A 21719-nucleotide genomic window follows, 5' to 3' on the forward strand; every position below is an offset into this window, starting at 1 on the left:
CATATATTCCTTATGCTTCAGAGTCAGAAAGTGGGTTGGGCTTAATTGACTCACCTGTGGGAAGTAGGCTCAGGAAACTATGGTAGGGACTTGCTAATCAGAGGAAGTGTCTCGCTAATCAGTGCTATGAAGTAATAGCAAATTTTGTGATTCCTTTAGTTTCTGTTTTCCAAATTGAATGTCAGCTGACTATTTCCAATGTAAGCGATTATCATAACAACTTTTAAATAACATCAGTCTGTATGATGAAATATTGTTAGATCTGTCATTGAAATTGTATGCCCTCATGCACAGGTTGTATTAGTCTGGGTTTTCCAGGGACAGAACCAATAGGAGATATTATAAATACATATTTTTAAAGAATTGGCTCATACAGTTGTGGAGGTTGGCAAGTCCATATCTGCAGGGTAGGCTGGCAAACTGTAGACTCAAGGAAGGGTTGATGTTGTAGCTCAAGTCTGAAGGCAATCTGTGGCAGAATCCCCTCTTTCTCAGGGGATGTCAGTCTTTTTGCTCTCAAGGCCTTCAACTGATTGGATGGGGTCCTCTCATTCACTCTCACTATGGCTATGGAGAGTATCTGCTTTACTCAAAGTCTACTTATTTCAATGTTAATCTCATTGAAAAAATACCTTCACAGAAACATCTAGACTAGTGTTTGACCAAATATCTGGGTAACGTGGCCTAGCCAAGTTGATATGTAAAATTAACCATCATCCAGGAATTCATATGTTAATTTACTTCAACAAAATTTATTGCTTACTATTTATTAGGCACTATACTAGGTACTGTGACTCTATTAGAAAATGTTGAGATTAGAGGTGGTAATATCAGTTATGGGAATATTGCAGGCAACAGTTGAGGACTTGAAATAACGCAGCAAGGAGAATGAGAATGGAGCAAAATGGATAGATAGAAGATATTTAGAAGATAGTGTCAGCAAGATTTGGTGAATAATTAGATTTGGGAGAGGGTGAGGAAAGCGTATGGACATTTGGTGGATGGAGATGCAATTCATTAGGGAAAGGAGTAAGTTATGAGATGATGAGTTTTTATTTTAATCTGAGATTGCCTGGGACAACTAGTTGAAGTTATCCAGTGGGTAGGTGGATATATCTTTATGTGGATCTAGAGGTCTGGATAAGGACGTAGACTTAACTAGTTTGTCAGGTCGAAAAAATGAAGAGTCATCTTTGACCAACTATTCTCATTCAAACAAACAAAAATCCTGTCAGCTCAAAGTTTGAAATCTATTCTGAATCTCATACTTTTTTCCTATCTCATTGCTACCAACCTAGTCCAAATCATCATCATTTCTTACCTGGAGATAGCAACAGCTTCCTAACTGGCCCTTCTGTTTCTATCCTTGAACACCCATCATGGTATATTATGAACTAATCACTATAACTCTTAAAACATAAGCCATATTGATAAACATGGAGGATATTATGCGTCATAAAATAAGCCCGATACAGAAAGAAAGGGAAAACCTGCATGATCTCACTTATATGTGAAAATTTAAAAAGTTGTATACGTAGAAGCAGAGAACAAAATGGCGGTCCAGGGATGGGGAGGTAAGGGAAATAGGGAGATGTTGGTCAAAGGGTACAAAGTTGCAGTTATGTAGGATGAGTGAGTCTAGAGATCTAATGTACGGCATGACCCCCGTAGTTAACAATACTCTATTGAATACTGGAAGTTTGCTGAGAGAGTAGATTTCACATGTTCTCACCATACACAAAAAATGATAACTATGTGAGGAGATGATATGTTTATTAGCTTGATTGTAGTAACCATTTCACTATGTATATGTATATCAAATCATCATGTTGTATACAATTTTTATTTTAAAAAAGTTTAAAAAAACATAAGCCATATGAAATCATGCCCCTGATGAAAATTATACGATGGCTCCCCCTTTCACTCAAAGTAAAGGCCAAGTCCTCGTGACAGCCTACAAGGTTCTATTTAGATGAATGCCCCACTCCATTGCCTGACTTAATACTCTCCCTTCACTCACTCTACTCCCACCATTCTAGTCTTCATGTTACTCAAACCTGCAAGGCATGTGCCTGCCTCAAAGCCTTGTGCTGTCTGTTCTCTCTGCCAGGAAGACATATCCCTTAGGTAGCTACATGACTCACTTTCTCTTTTTATTCAAGTCCCAGACCAATGCTACATTCCTACCGAAGCCTTCGGAGACAACCCCATATAAAATAGCACTTTGATTCCTTAACTTGCTTTATCTTCTTATAGTACTTATCACCAATTGATATATTTGTTTGTACCGTCACTAACTAGAATGTAAACTTAATGAAAGACTTGATTTTGTTTACACCTCTATCTCCAGCATTGGATTCATTGTATATGGATAGTAACTGCAGTCACAAGAGTGGATGGCTCACCCATGAGATCTTATAACATGAGAAGAGGTCCTAATATGAAGCACTGAAGGAAATCAACATTTAAGAGAGAAATGGAGAAAAAAAACCCACTGAAACTGAAGTGACCACAAAGGTAGAGAAGAGATGCCTGGGTCACCAAAACAGAGAAAAGAGAGAATTTCAAAAAGGAAGGAAAACAAATGAAAAAATAAGGTATAATATTGCTTATATTTGCCATTTTTCAAACTCAATGGCTTCTTATTAAAGCTATATGAGTAACTCTGAAAGTAAGTTGACTAAAACTTATTGGGACCACATTTAATATTTATGAATTATTTAGAATTGTTTTATAAAGTATAATTATAGGGAGATTTCAAGTTAAAAGAAAGTGGCAGTGTTTTGGAAATGAATGCTTAGTTTAGATTTATTTTACATTATAGTTGGAGTCTTTTCAAGGAGTACACTAGATTCAAGAATATATTGTAATCTCTGTGAATAAATAGAACTACTGGACTGTGAAATGACTAAGCACATTGAAAATTTCTATGTTTTTTTTATTAGCTATAATGAGAGATTTTTATTATTTGCTGTGATCCATGAAAACTTGCCCTAAAACCACAGTCTCATATTAGATTCAAATATGTTATTTTGAGAGTAATCTCAGCTTGGATAGGACCACAGCATGTATGTGTGTGTGCATTTGACGAGGCAGCAGAATCGCTAATTGGAAAGACTGACAGAGAGGGACAAGAGCTATGTATACGTATAGAAAAGGAACAGTTCAGGTTGCTGAGATATGTCTCAAGGGAAAGAGGTAAGTTCAGGGATACTCCATACTGAGGCCGTGGATGCCACTGAGTTGAGGAGTTTTTCTGAAATGGTGATGGTGGTGGTAGCTAGAGGCAAATACTCAGGAAGGACAATATTTCTTCAAATACCCTAGGAGATGAGATAAATAGCTTAGGTTGGCAAATAGAAATAAAACTACATGATCAAGAGAGAATAGTGTAAACCCACAGATGAGGCTAAAAGGGAAATCTGGAAGAAGAACCAAGTATTAAAAGCAGAAAACACCGAGTAAGGATTTACATGGTCAATAGAGCGTCAGTAACAAGTGAGATGTTGTGCCTGTAATTTGTCTATTCCATAGATAGCTTGCATTCTGAGATTTCCTTGTCCTCTAATAAAATATGCCATAAACAAACATTTATTTAAGTAGGCACGATGTAAAAAACGCTGCGCTGGGCACTATGGAGTTTCAACAGAAAAGCTCTTCACTGGGGCTGTATTGTTGCAATGCTTGAGAAAGTAGCAAAGGGAACCTATGAACCCTAAGGATATCATCTTTGGAAGAGAAATGGTGGAAAAAAAAATAGCACCTACTCTCCAGATGGTAGCAGCAGAAAGCTAACCATTATCAACCATATTCTCTTTGTATAGTGTATTCTTGAATTTTGTGGGAGATGTAACTGATCAGCCTGATCTTGGTGGGTTATAATTACAGAACTTTTGTTCTCTCTCATCATTGCTCTCAACTCTGCTACTTCTGATAGCCCTTTTATATTAGGTAACAAATATCTTAAATCTATCTTGACCAGATGCCATAGCTTGCTGGTCACTGGTCACTTTCAGTTATTAAAAAAGTCATCTGGAGGCCAGCTGGTGGCATAGTGGTTAAGTTCACGTGCTCTGCTTTGGTGGCCTGGGGTTCGTGAGTTCGGATCCTGGGTGTGGACCTACATACTGCTCATCAAGCCATGCTGTGGCAGTGTCCCATGTACAAAATAGAGGAGGATTGGTGCAGATGTTAGCTCAGGGACAATCCTCCTCACACACACAAAAAAATCATCTAATTTAAAAACTCCAATATTCAGTCTCATATTAGGTTCAAATCTTTCCTCAGCGTTGTATCTGGAGATTCTCTCCACCACTGACAGGAAATATGACCTCTTTCTCTACCATCTTTCAGCCAAACTCCTGTGGGATTGGGAGACAGAAGGGAGAATAAGAGAGATAGAAGGGATCATCTTACATATCTAGTCTCCTGTCAGTTGCTGGTGACTTTTGCTAATATTTCCTCATTGACGGAGTCACAGTCAGGATTTGCTAGGCTCTGTTACAATAATAAACAACTCCAAAATCTCAGAGGCTTACAAGGAGAACTTTTTAATGAACCTTACAAAGTTTTCTGGGGTCTAGGTGACTCTTCAGTTTGTATGTTTCCATATGTTGTCTTAACATTCAAGGATGCTTCAATCAGTATGGCATCTCCATCAATAAATACTTCTACAACCACGGCAGTGGGACAAAGTAGATTGAGCACCAAGAACTGGCAATTAAATACCTCCGTATAGAAGTAACATAGAAGTGATACATGCTACTTCTTTTTTTATTTTTTTGAGGAAGATTTGACCTGAGATAACATCTGTGCCAATCTTCCTCTAGTTTGCATGTGGGAATGTGGGATGCCTCCACAGCATGACTGATGAGCGGAGTAGGTCCACACCTGGGATCCGAACCCCTGACCCCTGGGCTGCTGAAGCAGAGCATGAGGAATTTTAACCACTTGGCCATGGGGCTGGCCCACAATACATGTTATGTCTGCCCACATTTCATTGGTCTATGCAGGTCACACTACATGGCCACGTCACGTAGTTTCAACGGGTCATAGTTCCATGTGTCCAAAGGTAGAAAGGATTTGGATATTGATGAATAAAGGTAATACCCACCACAGATGTCTCGTTTGTTTTTTTTTGGGGGGGCGGGCATTGTACAGTGTAATCTCAGTGAGCCTCCTATTTGGCTGATAGTATGTTAGAGTCACACTCCACTCCTTCTCTGGGTGAAATGTTTCCTCAATTTTTGGCTGCCTGGGTAACCCCGCTGCATCTGTCCTTCCTGTACCACAGACTCCTCCATGTGGATTCCAGGGAACTGCTGAGGTCCCTTTCTGCACACTCCTGTGCTATGGAGTACTGGGTAGTCTTTTGTGTGAGGGTCCTCCCCTTCTTACCAAGAACAGCACACTACATTGCCTCGTTGCTCTACTTCCACTGTTTCCACCAGCAAACTCCATGCCTTCAGACATTTCTAGAAGAGAGGCAGGCAACAGTAGCTATGTCTACATAAACCACACAAACTCCAGGAGGTACATGTCTAGCTCTCCTAAAAGCTCTCTCACTACTTTCCACTCCACACCTAGCACAGCACCACAGGCAGGCCTTGACAAGCATCACGCCAAAAAGTGAAGTACTTATCTTCTACTCCTGTAGGGGAGGGAGAGAGAAAAGCTGCTGTAACTTGCCATGAGGGTGCTTACTAAATGCTGACTTACCTTCCTTCTCTTTTGTCGTTTGCTTTTATAGACTTTGGGAGTGCCCTGAAGAGATCTTTGAGGCTAACAGAGTCAGTTCAACGGCTTCTTTATAATAACCATGGGAGATATCCAGCCCCAATTATTGATTAGGCCTTGGAGGCCCTCTTTAAAATGTGGAGAATTTAACCATTCTTTGTTCTCAGCTTTGGGCTACAGATACTAATTCAAAGGCAAAAAGAAAAGTCACCCTCAATATCCTCTTTTATCAGTGGTCTTTATTTATGTTTTCTTTGCATAACCTTTAAAGGAAATCTGTAAAAAGTAGGTACTCCCTCACACAGTTTAAAGTTGATGTCTAAAATTTTCCCCAAGTTTAAGAAGTTGCAAAGGATTACATTTCTGGCTCAGTGTAAATGTTGATTTTAAACTCCTATAGGAAAAATTTCAAGCCTACGCGAAGAAGATAATGTACTCCCTATGCCCATCACCCATGTTTAGCAATTTTTAAGATATTGCCACACTTGCATGATCTATCATTTTCCTTATTATTGTAGTTGCTGAAGTATTTTAAATAAATCTGATGACCTGTGTCATTACATATCCCTAGCTTCAGTATGCGTTTCTAAAAGTATGAACTTTTTATAAGAGAACATAATGTAATTCTCATAGCTCACAAAACTAATAATAATTCTGTGGTATCTGTTTCAGTTTTCTATTGCTGTGTTTGGTAGTCAGCTTCCAAGATGACCCCCAAATGATCCCCACCTTCTGGTATCAAGATGCCTACATATTACCCTCTAACATTGCACCAAAATTAGTTTGTGTGGCCAATAGCATGCAGCAGAACTGATGATATGTCACTTCTGAGATTAGGTTTAAAAAAAGACTGTGGTTTCCATCTTGTGTGCTTTCTCATACACGTGCTCTCTCCCTTTTGGGTCACTCACTCTGAGAAAAACAAGCTGCCATGCAGAGGCCTGCATAGTGAGGAACTAAAGCCTCTGGCTAGCAGCCATAAAGGAGCAAGAGCCTGCCAAAACCATGTGAGTCAGTTTAGAAGAAGATTTTCCAACCCTAGCCAATTTCTGAATTGACTGCAGCCCTGGCTAACAGCTTGATTCCAACCCCATGAGAGACCTTGAGCCAGAAACACTCAGCTAAGCTGCCCCAAGACTCCAGCCTCTCAGAAACTGTGTAAACAAGAAATTTTTGCTGTTTCAAGTTGCTAAATTGTAGGGTAATTTTTAAATATCAGCAGAAAACCAGTACACTGTATAACGCTACCCCAAAACTTAGTGGCTTAAAACAACAAAGCTTTATTTATTATTTTTATGATTCTGTGGAGTGGCCGACTTGTTCTGCTGACCTTGTCTAGGCTCACTCATGTGTCTGCAATCAGCTGGCAAGTTATCAGGGGACTTGAGTCATTTGGCACATCTAGGATGGCTGGATCTTTCTCTTCACATAGACTAACCCTGGTCTTTTTCAACAGCATGTCAATTTCAGGGCACCATTTTAAGTGATTGAAGGCAGAATTTTCAAGGTATTCTCTTTAGACTTAGGCTCTGGAAAGCATACAGCATCACTTTTGTCATATTTTATTGGTTAAAATAACTCACATGGAAAGATCAAATTCAAGCAGTGGGGGAATATATGCCACCTCTTGAGAGCAGAAGCTATAATGTGTTGTGGCCATGTTTTTCAATTTACTCCAGTTTTCCTCTAGGCCCAATTATTTACATTCCTCCCTTGTGTAAAATAGTTAATCCTTTCTCCCTGAATTCAAATCCTATTATGACATTTGGCTCAGGTTCAAAGTCCTAATCTCATCATCTAAATCTGATCTAGATATAGATTAGACTCATTAGATGTAGTTCACCTAGTATATCTCCAGAGGTGCAGATCTTGATCCTGAGACTTGTCAAATAAAAAACACATTATCTGCCTTCCTCAGAGGTATCCAAAGGTGACACAAGGATAGGTTAACTACAATAGATACTTCCATTCAAAAAAGGGAGGTACAAAGGTGAACAAAATAGATCAATCTTTATGTACTTTTACCAAGAAAAAAAGGGAGAGAACTCAAATAAATAGAATTATAAATAAAAGAAGAGACATTACAAGTGATACCACACAAAGGATCATCAGAGACTACTATGAGCTATTATACGCCAACAGATTGGATCAGTTAGAAGAAATGGATAAATTCCTAGAAATTTACAACCCACCAAAACTAAATCCTAAAGAAATTGAAAATCAGACTAGACCAATTACTAGAAAGAGATTGAATCAGTAATTCAAAAACCTCCCCAAAACCAAAAGAACAGAACCAGATGAATTCTTCACTGGTGAATTCTACCAAATATTTAAAGAAGAATCAATACCAATCCTTCTCAAATTCTTCTAAAAATTATCAGAGGAGGGAATGCTTTTGAAGTCATTTTACAAAGCTAGCATTACTCTTATACCAAAGCCAGATAAAGATACTACAAGAAAAGAAAAATTACAGACCAACTTCCCTGATGAACACAAATGCAAAAATTCTCAACAAAATACTAGCAAGCCAAATTCAATGATACATTTAAAGGATCATACACCATGAACAGGTGGGATTTATTCCAGGGATGCAGGGATGTTTCAATATCCGCAAATCAATCAATGTGATACACCACATTAACAAAGTGAGGAATAAAAATCACATCTTCATCTCAGCAGAAGCAGAGAAAGCATTTGACAAGATCCAACATCCACCTATGATAAAAACTCTCAATAAAATGAGTATAGAAGGAAAGTGGCTCAACATACTAAAGGCCATATATGACAAACCCACAGCTAATATCATACCCAATGGAGAAAAACTGAAAGCTATCTCTTTAAGAACAGGAACAAGACAAGGATACCCACTTTCACCACTCTTATTGAAAATACTATTGGAAACCCTAGCCAGAGCAATGAGGTAAGAAAAAGACATAAAAGGGATCCAAATTGGAAAGGAAGAAGTAAAACTGTCACTATTGCAGATGAAATGATTTTATATGTATAAAATCCTAAAGAATCCACCAAAAAAACTATTAGAAATAATAAATGAATAGAGTAAAATTGCAAGATAGGAAACCAAAATACCGAAATCAGTTGCTTTTCTATACACTAAGAACTAAGTGGCAGGAAGAGAAATTAAGAATATAATTCCATTTACAATTGAAACAAAAATAATAAAACACCTAGGAATAAATTTAACCAAAGAAGTGAAAGACCTGTACACTGAAAAAAATGAAACATTATTGAAAGAAATTGAAGAAGACACAAAGAAATGGAAAGATGTTCCACGCTCTTGGGTTGGAAGAATTAACATAGTTAAAATGTCCATACTTCCTAAAGCAATCTACACATTCAATGCAATCCCTATCAAAGTTTCAATGACATTTTTCACAGAAATAGATCAAAGAATTCTAATATTTATATGGAACAACAAGACTCCAAATAGCCAAAGAAATCCTGAGGAAAAAGAACAAAGCTGGAGGCATCACACTCCATGATTTCAAAATATACTACAAAGCTATACTAATCAAAACAGCATGGGACTGGCACAAAAACAGACACACAGATCAATGGAAGAGAATTGAGAGCCCAGAAATAAACCCACACATCTATGGATGGCTAATTTTTGACAAAGGAGCCAAGAACACATAATGGAGAAAGGAAAGTTTCTTCAATAAGTGGTGCTGGGAAAACTGGACAGCTATACACAAAAGAATTAATGTAGACTATTGTATTACACTATACACAAAAATTAACTCAAAATGGATTAAAGACTTGAATTTAAGACCTGAAACCATGAAACTTCTAGAAGAAAACATAGGCAGTATGCTCTTTGACATTGGTCTTAGTAGCGTATTTTCAAATACCATGTCTGAATAGGCAAGGGAAACAAAAGAAAAAATAAACAAATGGGACTACATCAGACTAAAGAGCTTCTGCACAGCAAGGAAACCATTAACAAAAAGAAAAGAAAACCTATCAATTGAGAGAAGATATTTGCAAACCATATATCTGATAAGGGGTTAGTATCCCAAATGTATAAAGAACTTGTACACCTCAATAACAACAAAAAACTAACAACCCAATTAAAAAATGGGCAAAAGATCTGAACAGACACTTTTCCAAAGATGATATATGGATGGCCAACAGACACATAAAAAGATGTTCAACATCACTAATTATTAGGGAAATGCAAATCAAAACTATAATGAGATTTCACCTCACTCCTGTCAGAAAGGCTATAATTAACAAGACAAGAAATAACAAGTGTTGGAGAGGATGTGGAGAAAAAGGAGCTCTCATGTACTGCTGGTGGGAATGCAAACTGATGCAGCCACTATGGAAACCAGTATGGAAATTCCTTTAAAAATTGAGAATAGAACCACCACATGATCCAGCTATTCCACCACTGAGTATTTATCCAAAAATCATGAAAACAAAAATGTGTTCATTGCAGCATTATTCACAATAGCCAAGATGTGGGAACAACCTAAGTGCCCATCAAGTGACGAATGGATAAAGAAGATGTGATATGTATACATAATGGAATACTACTCAGCTATAAAAAAAGATGAAATCTTGCCGCTTGTGACAACATGGATGGACTTTGGGGGTATTATGCTAAGTGAAATAAGTCAGATGGAGAAAGTCAAATACAGCATGATCTCACTCATAAATAGATGATTAAAAACAACAACAACAAACAAACATATAGATACAGAGGTTAGATTCATGGTTACCAGAAGAGAAGGGAAGAGGGAGGAGGGCAAAAGGGGTGACTGGGCAGATGTATATGGTGATAGATGGTAATTAGTCTTTGGGTGGTGAACATGATGTGGTCTACACAGAAATCGAAATATGATGTACACCTGAAATTTATATAATGTTATAAACCAATGTTACCTCAATCAAAATAAATAAAGCTCAGAAACAAAAAAAAAAACCCCAAAAAACAAAAAAGTACATAATATTAGCAAGCCAAATTCAACAATGCATTAAAAGGATCACACATCATGATCAAGTGGGATTTATTCCAGGGATGCAAGGATGGTTCAATATCAGCAAATCCATCAATATGATATACCACATTAACAAAATGAAGAATAAAAATCACATGATCATCTCAATAGTTGCAGAAAAAGAATTTGACAAAATTCAACATCCATTCATGATAAAAACTCTCAACAAAGTGGGTATCGAGGGAACATATCTCAACAGAAGAAAGGCCAGATATGACAGGCCCACAGCTAATATCATACTCAATGGTTGAAAGCTGAAAGCTTTTTCTCCAAGATCAGAAATGAGACAAGGATGTTTACTCTTGCCACTTTTATTCAACATAGTATTGGAAGTCCTAGCCAGAGAAATTAAGCAAGAAAAAGAAATAAAAGGCATCCAAATCAGAAAAGAAGAAGTAAAATTGTCTCTATTTGCAGATGACATGATACTATATACAGAAAACCCTAAAGTTTCCACCAAAAACCAGTTGGAACTATTCAATGAATTCATCCTTCATTGCCTGTACTTTGTCATACATAGCTAGGAGAAGCCAATTGTTGTGGTCAACATTCTGCCAAGATTTATCCTTAGCCAGATATATAAGTTCATTTATGTACATTTCCTATTTTCCAAGTTTACTCAGGTGAAATTTTGCTAATTGTTCTGTTACTCACAACATAAATTCTCTTTTTCTTAGATTCAAATAACAGCTTTTCACTGCCTTACCAGTCTTCACTAGCTGTTTAATATTCCTCAAGCACTTGCTAACAGATTCCTCACTGTTTTTCTAGCCTCCACCTGATCCCATAGACAATCTCACATCTTTTAATGTTTTATTAAAACATCACCAAGCAGGGGCCAGCCCCATCGCCTAGTGGTTAAGTTTGCATGCTCTGCTGCTGTGGCCCAGGGTCTCACAGATTTGGATCCTGGGTGTGGACATGGCACGGCTCATTGGGGCAGGTTGAGGTGGCATGCCACATGCCACAACTAGAAGGACCCACAACTAAAATATACAACTATGTACCAGGGGGCTTTGGGGAGAAAAAGGAAAAATAAAATCTTAAAAAAACCCCAAAAAACCCAAAAATCATCACCATGCTTTTACATACAAATTTCCAAATAAATTATCTGTTACTAAGCAATAAACCACCCCAAAACTTAGTGGCTTCTTTTTTAAAGATTGGCACCTGAGCTAACAAGTGTTGCCAATCTTCTTTTTTCTTTTTTTTTTTCCATGCTTTTTTCTCCCCAAATCCCCCCAGTGGGAACTTAGTGGCTTAAAACAACAACATTATATGTGACCTTCACCACATTTAAGATAAAGAACATTTCTATTGCCCCCAAAATACCCCTGTTCCCCTTTGCAGTCCATCCCCATCCATGGTCCCAGGTAGCCACTGATCGTTAGTATATCACCATAGAGTGGATATGTATTTCTTCAAGTTTCTTATAAATAAAATCATGTAGTATATACTCTTTTGTGTCTGTAATCTTTTTCTCAGTATAAGTTTGAGATTCAAGCAATTTTTTATTTTCAAAAAGCCCTGTGAACACAAAGCAAGATAAATACTAATGAAACTACACCTAGGTGCTGTAAAATGATGAAGATGATAGAGAAACAGCAAATCTTCCATGCATCCAGAGGAAAATGAAGACAGATTGCCTCCAGAGGAACATTAGATGACAGCTGAATTCTTAACAGAAACAATAGAATTTTAAAGTCATGAAAAGTATTTTCTCTGATCATAGTACTGTTGAGCTGGATATATTAAAAATCAAATAGATAACTAGGAAATACTCATACATTTAGAATTAAGAAATGCAATTATAAACAATAAAAGGGTAAAAAAAACCGATTGTAAATTAAAAATATTTTGATCTGAATGAGAAATTTCAACATATCAAAATTTTTAAGATACAGCCACAGCTGTTTTTAAAGGAAATTAATAGGAGTGATACCAGTGGAAAAAGTAGATAAGGATTCCTCAGTATCCATTCCTCCATAAAATTAAAAAGAACACTGGCAAAAATTGTCCAAATAAATTTTTTCAGAGCTCTGAAAATTAATCAAAGGCTTTCAACAATCACAAGAGTGCTTAAGCAAGGAAAATGGCTGAATCCCAGTAAGAACAGTGAGCTTTGCAGTATTTTAACCGGCCCTACTCCCATCCTTTTTTCCCCAGCTCCATGGTAGCATTGGAAATAAATGGCTGACAATCATGGTGAAAATCAGAAACCTACTAGTCCCTGGAGTGGTCAGAATGGAGTTTAAGCTTTTTCAAAGCCCCATTTTTAGCAAATTGTCATTGTTTGACCTGATCATTCCCTAGAAAACCCCACGTGGAAGGCTTATCTTTATTTGATTGGATACATAGACAGCGCATTGCCAACAGCCTTTATCCTGAGGGTATTTGTCTAAAACAAGAAGTAGCAGTTGTTTAAAATCAGAGTTGCCTCAGACTGTGATAATAGTTGTGCCAAAAAACTAGCTGACCAAAAAAGAAAAAGGAAAAGATGAATATAGCAGGCTTTAAAAATCTCTCACTTATTCCTGGAAATCTGGAAGGTCACACACATGTGTAGGACTGTGCATGTCCAGGGTTGTGCATGTTCACGAAAGACCTCTGTAGGCATTAAGCTCTCACCTCTGCTATCCTTGAGGCTCTGCACAAGCAGGAAGCGAAAGCTAAGGCAGAGTTGTCAACTGCCATCTGTTGTAAGCAGGAATCAATACACACAAAGAGCTCCTAAGCAAGGGCCTGGAGACTTACTGGTTACAGTTATTTAAGGAAATCTGTGTCTAATCACTGACTGACTATTAAGTTAATGAAGTAGAGACTTTAGAGGCCACACTCAAAAAACAATACATGCTTTATAGAATTAATTCTGGAAACTCACTAAACAAACAACTAAAACAAAAAGAGCAACAGTAACAAACCACAGGGAAGAAGGAGAATCTGATATCCAGAACTACCACACAATAATATTCAAAGTGCCCAATTTCCACAAAGAAAATTATGTGGTATGCAAAGAAACAATAAAGCATGGCACATTCACATGAGAAAAAAGAAAATAATAGAAACTGTCCCAAGGAAGTTCAAACATTGGACTTAATAGACAAAGATCTTGCAATAGCCATCTTAAATATGCTCAAAAATTAAAAGAAACCATGGACATAGAGTTAAGGGAAACCAGGAGAACAATGTATGAACAAATAAGTAATAGCAATAAAGAGAGAAATTTTAAACAGGAACCAAAAAGAAATTTTAGAGTTGAAAACTAAAATAAATGAAAGGATCGTGGTTTTTTTTGTAGCCAATCTGCCAATCTGTGTCTTTACTCAATGAGTTTATCCCATTTAAGTTTAAAGTGATTACTGATAATGAAGAACCTGCTTCTGTCATTTCCCTGTTTTCTATACATCTTGTATAGTTTTTGGTTCTCAGTTTCTCCAATAATGTGTTTGGTTTTCTTTAGTGTGCTATTTTGATTCCCGCTTCATTTCCTTTTTTATATATATTTTAGTTATTTTCTTAGTGGTTCCAATTGGATTACAGTTAACATTCTAAATTTCTAACAGTCTGTATTGAATTGATATGAGTGTAGCTTCAATGTCATACACTAACTCTACATCAAAACATCTCTGCTTTCCCGTTATGTTGCTATTGTTGTAAATTACATGCTGTGACATCATTTTCCCATTAACATGGATTTATAATTATGGTTTTACGCACTTGTATTTTAAACCATATAGGAAACAAAAAAGAAGTGTTACAAACCAAAAATACAATAATATTGAATTTCCAATTATAAAAGGTAAAGTCTTTTTATACCAGTCACTAACCTTTCACAACCAATTAACAATACATCTAAAGATAAACAGCAAAATTCATTAGAAATGAAAGGATAAACTGACAAAACTACATTAGTATGGTATATTTTTCATAAGTTCTAGTCACTGATAGATTAACTTTTTAAATATTCATAAGATTATAAAATTTGAATTAAATAAATATGATATAATAGATAAATATTGAAATTTTGTGTGTGTGTGAGGAAGATTCACCCTAAACTAATCTCCATTGCTAATCCTCCTCTTCTTTTGCTTGAGGAAGATTAGCCCTGAGCTAACATCCATGCCCATATTCTTCTATTTTGTATGTGGGATGCCTCCACAGCATGGCTGATGAGTGGAGCAGGTCCACACCCGGGATCAGAACCTGCGAGCTCCAGGCCACCAAAACAGAGCACATGGAACTTTAACCACTTGGCCATGGGCCTGGCCCCTTTATTGAAATTTTCACACTAACTTTATAACCAGGTGGGAAATAATGAGAATAAAAGATTCCCTTTGCAGTAATGACAGGACTATATAATCCTTAGAAATAAACACAAGGAGAAATGTACAGAACTTACACGACGGACACAATGACACTTTACTGAGGACATAAAGGAAGAATCAACTAAATAGAGAGATATAAAATTATTCCAGGCTAGAAAGATTAGTTGTCAAATTTCCCCATATTAATTTATAATTTAATGGAATTCCAATTAAAATAGCAAGTTTTTTGGAAATGAAAAAAAATGAAGTTCATTTGGAAGAATATATTCAGTAGATTAGATGTGGTCAAGTTTAAAAAGAGATTTACTAAAGAAGGATGTCCTTATAGTCTTTTTCCTGCTTTATCTCCCAAATCCCCCCGGTACATAGTTGTATATCTTAGTTGCAGGTCCTTCTAGTTGTGGCATTAGATTTTAAAATATATTATAAAGCTACATATTTTGGAATTGGTGTTGAAATAGATGGATAAATCAGAGAAACATATTAAACATTTCATAAGGCTACAGATATGAACATTTGATATTAATTTCTTTATTTAGCAAAGATTTATTGATCCTTTCTGTTCACCTGTCCCTCTTTAGGTAGTGGGGATATAGAGGTTGAATAAGAAGACACAATGTCTGCCCACATGAAACATATGATGAGAAACAAAACAATAAGCAAGCATATAAATAAATATGCCATTTCAGGTAGAATTAAGCGCTATGAAGAAAAATAAAGCTGACTAAGGAGACAGAGTGTGATGGGTTGGAGTGGCATTTTATTTTAGAAGGAGTATGCAGGGAAGGGCTTTATGAGCGGGTAATGTTTGAGTGGAGATCTAACTTGAGAAAAAGAGTGAGCCATGCTCACTGTCCAGGTAATAGCAAACATTAAAATACCTAGGTGGGAATGAGCTTGGCATGTTCCAAGATTAGAGAGAATGCTAGTGTGGCTAGCAAGGAAAAAAAATCACAAGAGAGAAATCTAAAAGATGAGGTGGCACTTTAAGCTGGTGAGACAAATTTGGATGTTTCAATAAACTGTGTGGACACCTGGAAAATCATGCCACACTAATTCCACAGGAATTAAACGTCACTTTTAAATTCTAGAAGAAAATATCCATTGATATTTAAATGACCATGGCATGGGCCTGGACTTTCTAAGCATTACATCACATTTGCAATTCATAAAGGGTAAGACTGATAATCTCTCTGAATAAATCTCAACTTCTGTAAGTCAAACAAATTGAAAGGGAAATAAACTAGAGAAAATATTCGCATCTATGAGTGACAAAGAATTCATGTTATTAGTATCGAGAGGGTAAGTAAGCTCCTAGAATTCCATGAGTAAAAGACAAGCACTCCAACCGAAAACAAGGGGGCAAAGGACACAATTGATGACCATACAAGTGGACGTGAAAATGCGAAAAAAATGTAATTTGCTTTTTTTGACTAGGGACCAGCGTGTACAGAGACACCATACACACTGCTAAGCAAGAGTTCAAATTCAAGCAATAGTTCAAATCGTTCAAATCTCCTTTTGGAGAGAAGTTTGACAGTGTTTACCAAAGACCTTAACAAGACATATAACATTTGACTAGACAATTACTTTTCCAGGAGTTTATCCTAAATAAATTATTATGAATCTTTGCAAAGATTTTAGCTATAAAGATGTTTATCACAGTCGATGTTTATATTTATAGAAAAATGGGAATAGTAATGTTGTTTGACATTAAGCGATTAAATAAACTATGACATATACATGTATGTGCATATATATGCATATTCCAGGCAGGATTAAAATTATATTGTGGAAGAATATGGAATGATCTGTAAAGATATTTATGGTATATTCATTGATACAAGGAGTTTTCAAATACATACGTTAAAAAAAGAATATATATGCTCTTCTTTTTCTTTAATAGGGATGCCTACACGTTTTGGGTGGTCACAAGGTCTTTGGGAATTTATGAAAGCTGTGCATCCTTTCTCAGGCAAACGTACATATGTATATATTTACAAAATGTTGCAACTCTTCTCAATCTGGTCTCAATTCATCCTTCCAATCTTATATCTTGCAAATTAACGCTGTCCTTGCTTTTACCACCCTTCTCCACAACACATATACACTCTCCAGTCATATACAATTTTTTAAGAGCACGGCATGGCACCATAGTTGTGCACAATCTTTGTTCTATCTAGTATGCTCTCTCCATCATTTTATTGTCCACTTAGTTTTGAAGAATCAGCTCATACTTCATTGGTGAAGCCTCCTTTAATTTACTCACTCCGATCTCTATGCTTTGAACTTCTATAGCACATTGTGTATATATTTTTTCACTATAAAATAGATTATATTTTACTGATAATTATATGTGTCTCTTTCTTCACCTTCTTCTCTTTTAACTTAGAACTCCTAAAGGCAAGTATCATATCTTATTTGTCTGAGTTGTTATTTTAAAAATTAGTAGAATGCATAAATAAATGAATGCATTAATTAATGAATTGATTTGTGGCAGTAACCAATAATAGTGTTTCATAAATCTATTTACTATCTGTGTCAGACAGCTGTTGTTGGACTTTTCAGATGTACTAAAACATCTAGTATGAGTTTAATCTTTCCCTCTTCCCAGTCTGGCTCTCATCTCCTCCCCTAGGACTTCTAATTAATCAGTCACCTCTAATATAAAAGATGTCATTATATTGTGGCAGCAAAGAATAGTAGGGATTTTCTGCATTTATATTGAAATTCTTAGACTTATGATAAAATGGAAAAAATATTGCGAGCATCAAAGATATATTACTAAAAAGCTTTTGAAGATAAATATCCACATGGCATAGTTTTGGAGCAACGTTAAAGGCAGACGGAACTCAGTCCATTCAACCAAGAGTAACTTTACGATAATCATCTCTTTACTTGTTTCTCCTGAATCATATGAGGGGATGCACAGTCTCCAGAAATGTATCTTAAAATTTTCCTTTGTTTCTTCCTCTCCTACACACTTTTTCTTACATATCAGCTATCCTCACACTTATTTCCTCTCAACTCCCCCACTCTATAAAAATCTCCATCAGCTTTCATCCCTAAAAACCAGTTATAGTTCTCCTTTTATCTTCCTTTATTGCTGATTTTCCATTGTTAAAACCTAAAACCTATTTGGCAATAGGTTGCCAAAAAACCTATTAGGCAATCCTTTGAGGGTGCAGAAAGGGAAGAGACTAAGAGGCATATTCCTCTTGTTAAGAGGTAATGGGAGAGAAAGAGCTGTGAAGAATCAAACAGAATTTTTAATTTGCCATTTTATGAGTTTGTTGTGTGACCTTAAGCAAAGTCACATAACCTCTCTGCTTTCATCTTCTCATTTGTACCTACTCACAAGTATATATGTAGATGTAAAGTTTAAAAAAAAGAAAGCCTTTTAAAAATGCTGTACAAATAAATGCAAGTTGGTTTTATTATTGTACAGAATGATCCAGGGTCAAAACCAGAAATGCTTTAGAAATATTTTTTATATAAAATAGTTTCGATCTTTAGTGACCAGAAATATTAGTCATGTTTTTATATAATGGTTGGTCTGAGAACTTCTTTCCTGAAAATATTGAGAGTTAGAACTGAAATCGTGAATCCTTTATTACTTGTGCAACGTTTAGTTCTTATTTGACTTTTAAAAATTTGAAGGCTTTAAACAATCTTCTGTGATTAATTTTAAGATACTACTTAAACACCCTACTGAGTATAACTAAAAACCTTTTTTTCTTGGTCCTTCATAGAATCTGTAATGATGTATAACTCTTTTTCAAGTCATTTAGATTTTTCTGGGATTTGGTGCCATCATGAGAGTTAGGCATTTTATCGTTCAAGATCCTGAAAGTGACTTTCAAAGAATTAGTTATCTGAGAATGGTACATTAAACTTCAGAGAATACAAATTTGATTACAGTTGGGATTAACCAGGTAAAACGAAACAAAGTCTGAGCCCCTAAAAAAAGACCCACAACAGCAGAAATACCATAAGGATGTGAATCAGCATAGTCCTTACCTTTCTCCTTTTTACTCTCCAAGAGTCAGCAGCACCAGCCTCATTTAAAAGAGCCAACAGACAAAACCTTTGATAGAGTGGGATCTCCATCTGCTTCGAAAGCAGAGGGATCCCTGGAGTTTTCAACAGAGTGATACATAAATATGGTGTTCCGCATCTTCCCTACAATTTTTTGAAACAACCCTGTACTTCTGAACTACTTAACAAGGTTGTTTGGTTGAGGATTAACTCCTGAATTGCTGTTGAGAAAGAGGTCCCCATCAGCTTTCAAAAGATCTGTGCCTCTGAAAAGAGTTGTGTGGCTGAAAGATGAATCATCCAGCTGGATTTCTTTGTGGTGATTTTCCCAGACAACCTTATGTAAGGGAGGAGGCAAGGGGGAGGGAGGAAGTGATGAGTAGACATTGGTCAAGCAGAGGGGAAGGATATTGGTGATTTTACCAAGCCAAAAGTAAAAACAGGAGAAACCAGAAATATGACTTTAGACCCCTGAAATGGAAGAAAATTCTGGCCTGAGGAGAGACAGTTTCTCTGGTACATGCAGAGGGGTATGAAACAGAGAGTGAGTTCTCAGAAGTGGCAACCAGAGTCTCCTGCTAAGAACTAGAAGGAACTGGCAAGATAGCTACTGGCTTCTCTTCTCATTCCCATCTGTGAGTTCTGTATTAATCTGCAAATTCACCTTAAAATGAGATTGTTGTTTCTTTAGGCTTATAGGTAAAGGTGCAGTCTGCTCTTATGTTTCCTATTCCAAGATTAAGGCGTTTCTATCTTCAGTACTATTTATATCTATAATTAAAATGCTTCGTAGTTCTAGTTCTGGCTAAACCAGCATAGGCAATGTTCCTCACTTTATAATTTATGAGAATGCTGAAAGATTTAATTCCATTAAGCAAGATCATAAAAGTCTGCTGTCTGAAGATAGGATGCAGTAAAGTTTTAATGTAATTTGAAGGGAATTAGGTGTGCGTTCCTGTTATAGCTAATAGAACATGAGTATCAACAGTTCTTTGCAGGCCATTAGGAATGAACTTGAATATATCTTACCTCTAGAATTTTGAAACCTAGTCGCTTTATTCTGCCAAAAAATTCATTGTTACCATGAGGACATTTGATTTTTTTTTAAGTCAGACTATTTTGCTTGTGCCCTTTAGTGGAAGGGAACAATCTTTTAATAAAAATGGTAGAATGAATATTGGAAAGGGGAAATAGAAGTCCAAGATACGTGAAAAAACTTTTGAAAAGAACACTTCTTCCTTCTCAATGAAGGGACAGCTCCTGACCCAGAGGCATCACACATCAGGATTCTGAGAGATTTTATAGATAAGATTACTCAACAAGTTTGCTGATTATTGAGAATGGGAAAATATACCAAAACATTAGAGCAAAGAAATGTTCCAATAATCAATAAGGAAAAGAAAATGGATCCTTTACAGACCAATGAATATGTGTTCAAAGTTGTGCATGAATTGAGCAGGTGTTAGGAAAGGGGTAGTTTGTAGTCTCTTATTAGAGAAAGCAGTGATCCTTCGAATCTACCACTAGGTCACCAAGAAAGGTCATATCAGACGATTTCTTTCCTCAATGAGGGACATTAGGGAAATTGTATAGTTATAGACTACCCAGACCACAGTATTTCACTTCTCTTTCCAGCTATCCTTTTGTGTCGTTTGACACAATTGATTACTCTTTGATTCCTGCTTGAAATAACTCTTGCTCCATAATTCTGTAGAACTTTTCCTACCTCTGAATGCTCCTTGCAACGTTTACAGTCTCATTTCCCTATACCTATATAAACTATACCCTAAATGCTGGTATTCCTAAGCATTTGATCCTCTGGTTGATTTCACTATGTCTGTTGCTTAAATTCCTATCAATTAGCTAATGATTCCTAGAGCCGTATCTGAGTTCCAGACCTCTCCACTTGGATTTGCACAGGGAGCCCAAGCTCAACACATTCAAAATAAACCCAGTTCTCTCCCATTCCAGTTGCTCTCCCTGCTGACTTTCCTGTCTCTGTGAACTGCATTGCCCAGTTACCAAAGTCAGAAAACTGAGCATCATCCTTGACTAGTCTCTTGACAGGCTGAATCCGACAAGACACATTCTTAGCGGAGATAATCATAATATACTGCACTAGGATTCCCAGACCCCCACCGAAAAAAGCAATCCAGCTATGTAAGTACGCACTGCAGGAAGTACGACTTAGCAGCAGCACGCGAAAATCACTTCAGTGCTTTGAGCTGGTTTTTACATTTAATATGCATCAGTAGTTTGATGTGGCTGCTGGGGAAGGTAATACTTCCTTAAGCTGCATCAACAGAAGAAAATCTAGGGTAAGGAACTGATAGGTTCAGTCTGCTCCAGATGCCACACTTGAATAATATTGCAGGGAAGTAGGAATTACTGTGGAAGAGAGCAGCCATACCTACTCACCATGCAAGAAATGGCAGGAATATTTTACAGGGCATTAAAGATCAAATGAACTTCAATAGCCCTTTTAAATCTCATTCTCTATTAATGCCTTACTTTTTAGATTTAAAATAATTACATTTAATAGAAATTCATTTACATTTCAGATTTTAAAAGTATTCATTGTATTTTGATTTTACTCATT

General features: G+C 36.5%; 1 protein-coding gene across 11 annotated transcripts in view; it reads right to left on the reverse strand.

Annotated features, from left to right (window-relative positions):
* CT83 (cancer/testis antigen 83) overlaps nucleotides 1-19419 on the reverse strand; it is a 171450-nt gene extending 152031 nt beyond the window's left edge. For all 11 annotated transcript variants that reach the window (XR_011499673.1, XR_011499676.1, XR_011499675.1 and 8 more), the window contains exon 1: nucleotides 19103-19419. Coding sequence is in view for 3 of the 11 variants with exons in the window: in XM_070502377.1 (XP_070358478.1) it covers nucleotides 19103-19192 (90 nt within the window). In the remaining 8 variants the exon portion in view is untranslated. The remainder of the gene's footprint in view (nucleotides 1-19102) is intronic.
* Nucleotides 19420-21719: the final 2300 nt, after the last annotated feature.

Source organism: Equus asinus, chromosome X (genome assembly GCF_041296235.1).
Source record: "Equus asinus isolate D_3611 breed Donkey chromosome X, EquAss-T2T_v2, whole genome shotgun sequence".
NCBI classification, from domain to species: Eukaryota; Metazoa; Chordata; class Mammalia; order Perissodactyla; family Equidae; genus Equus; species Equus asinus.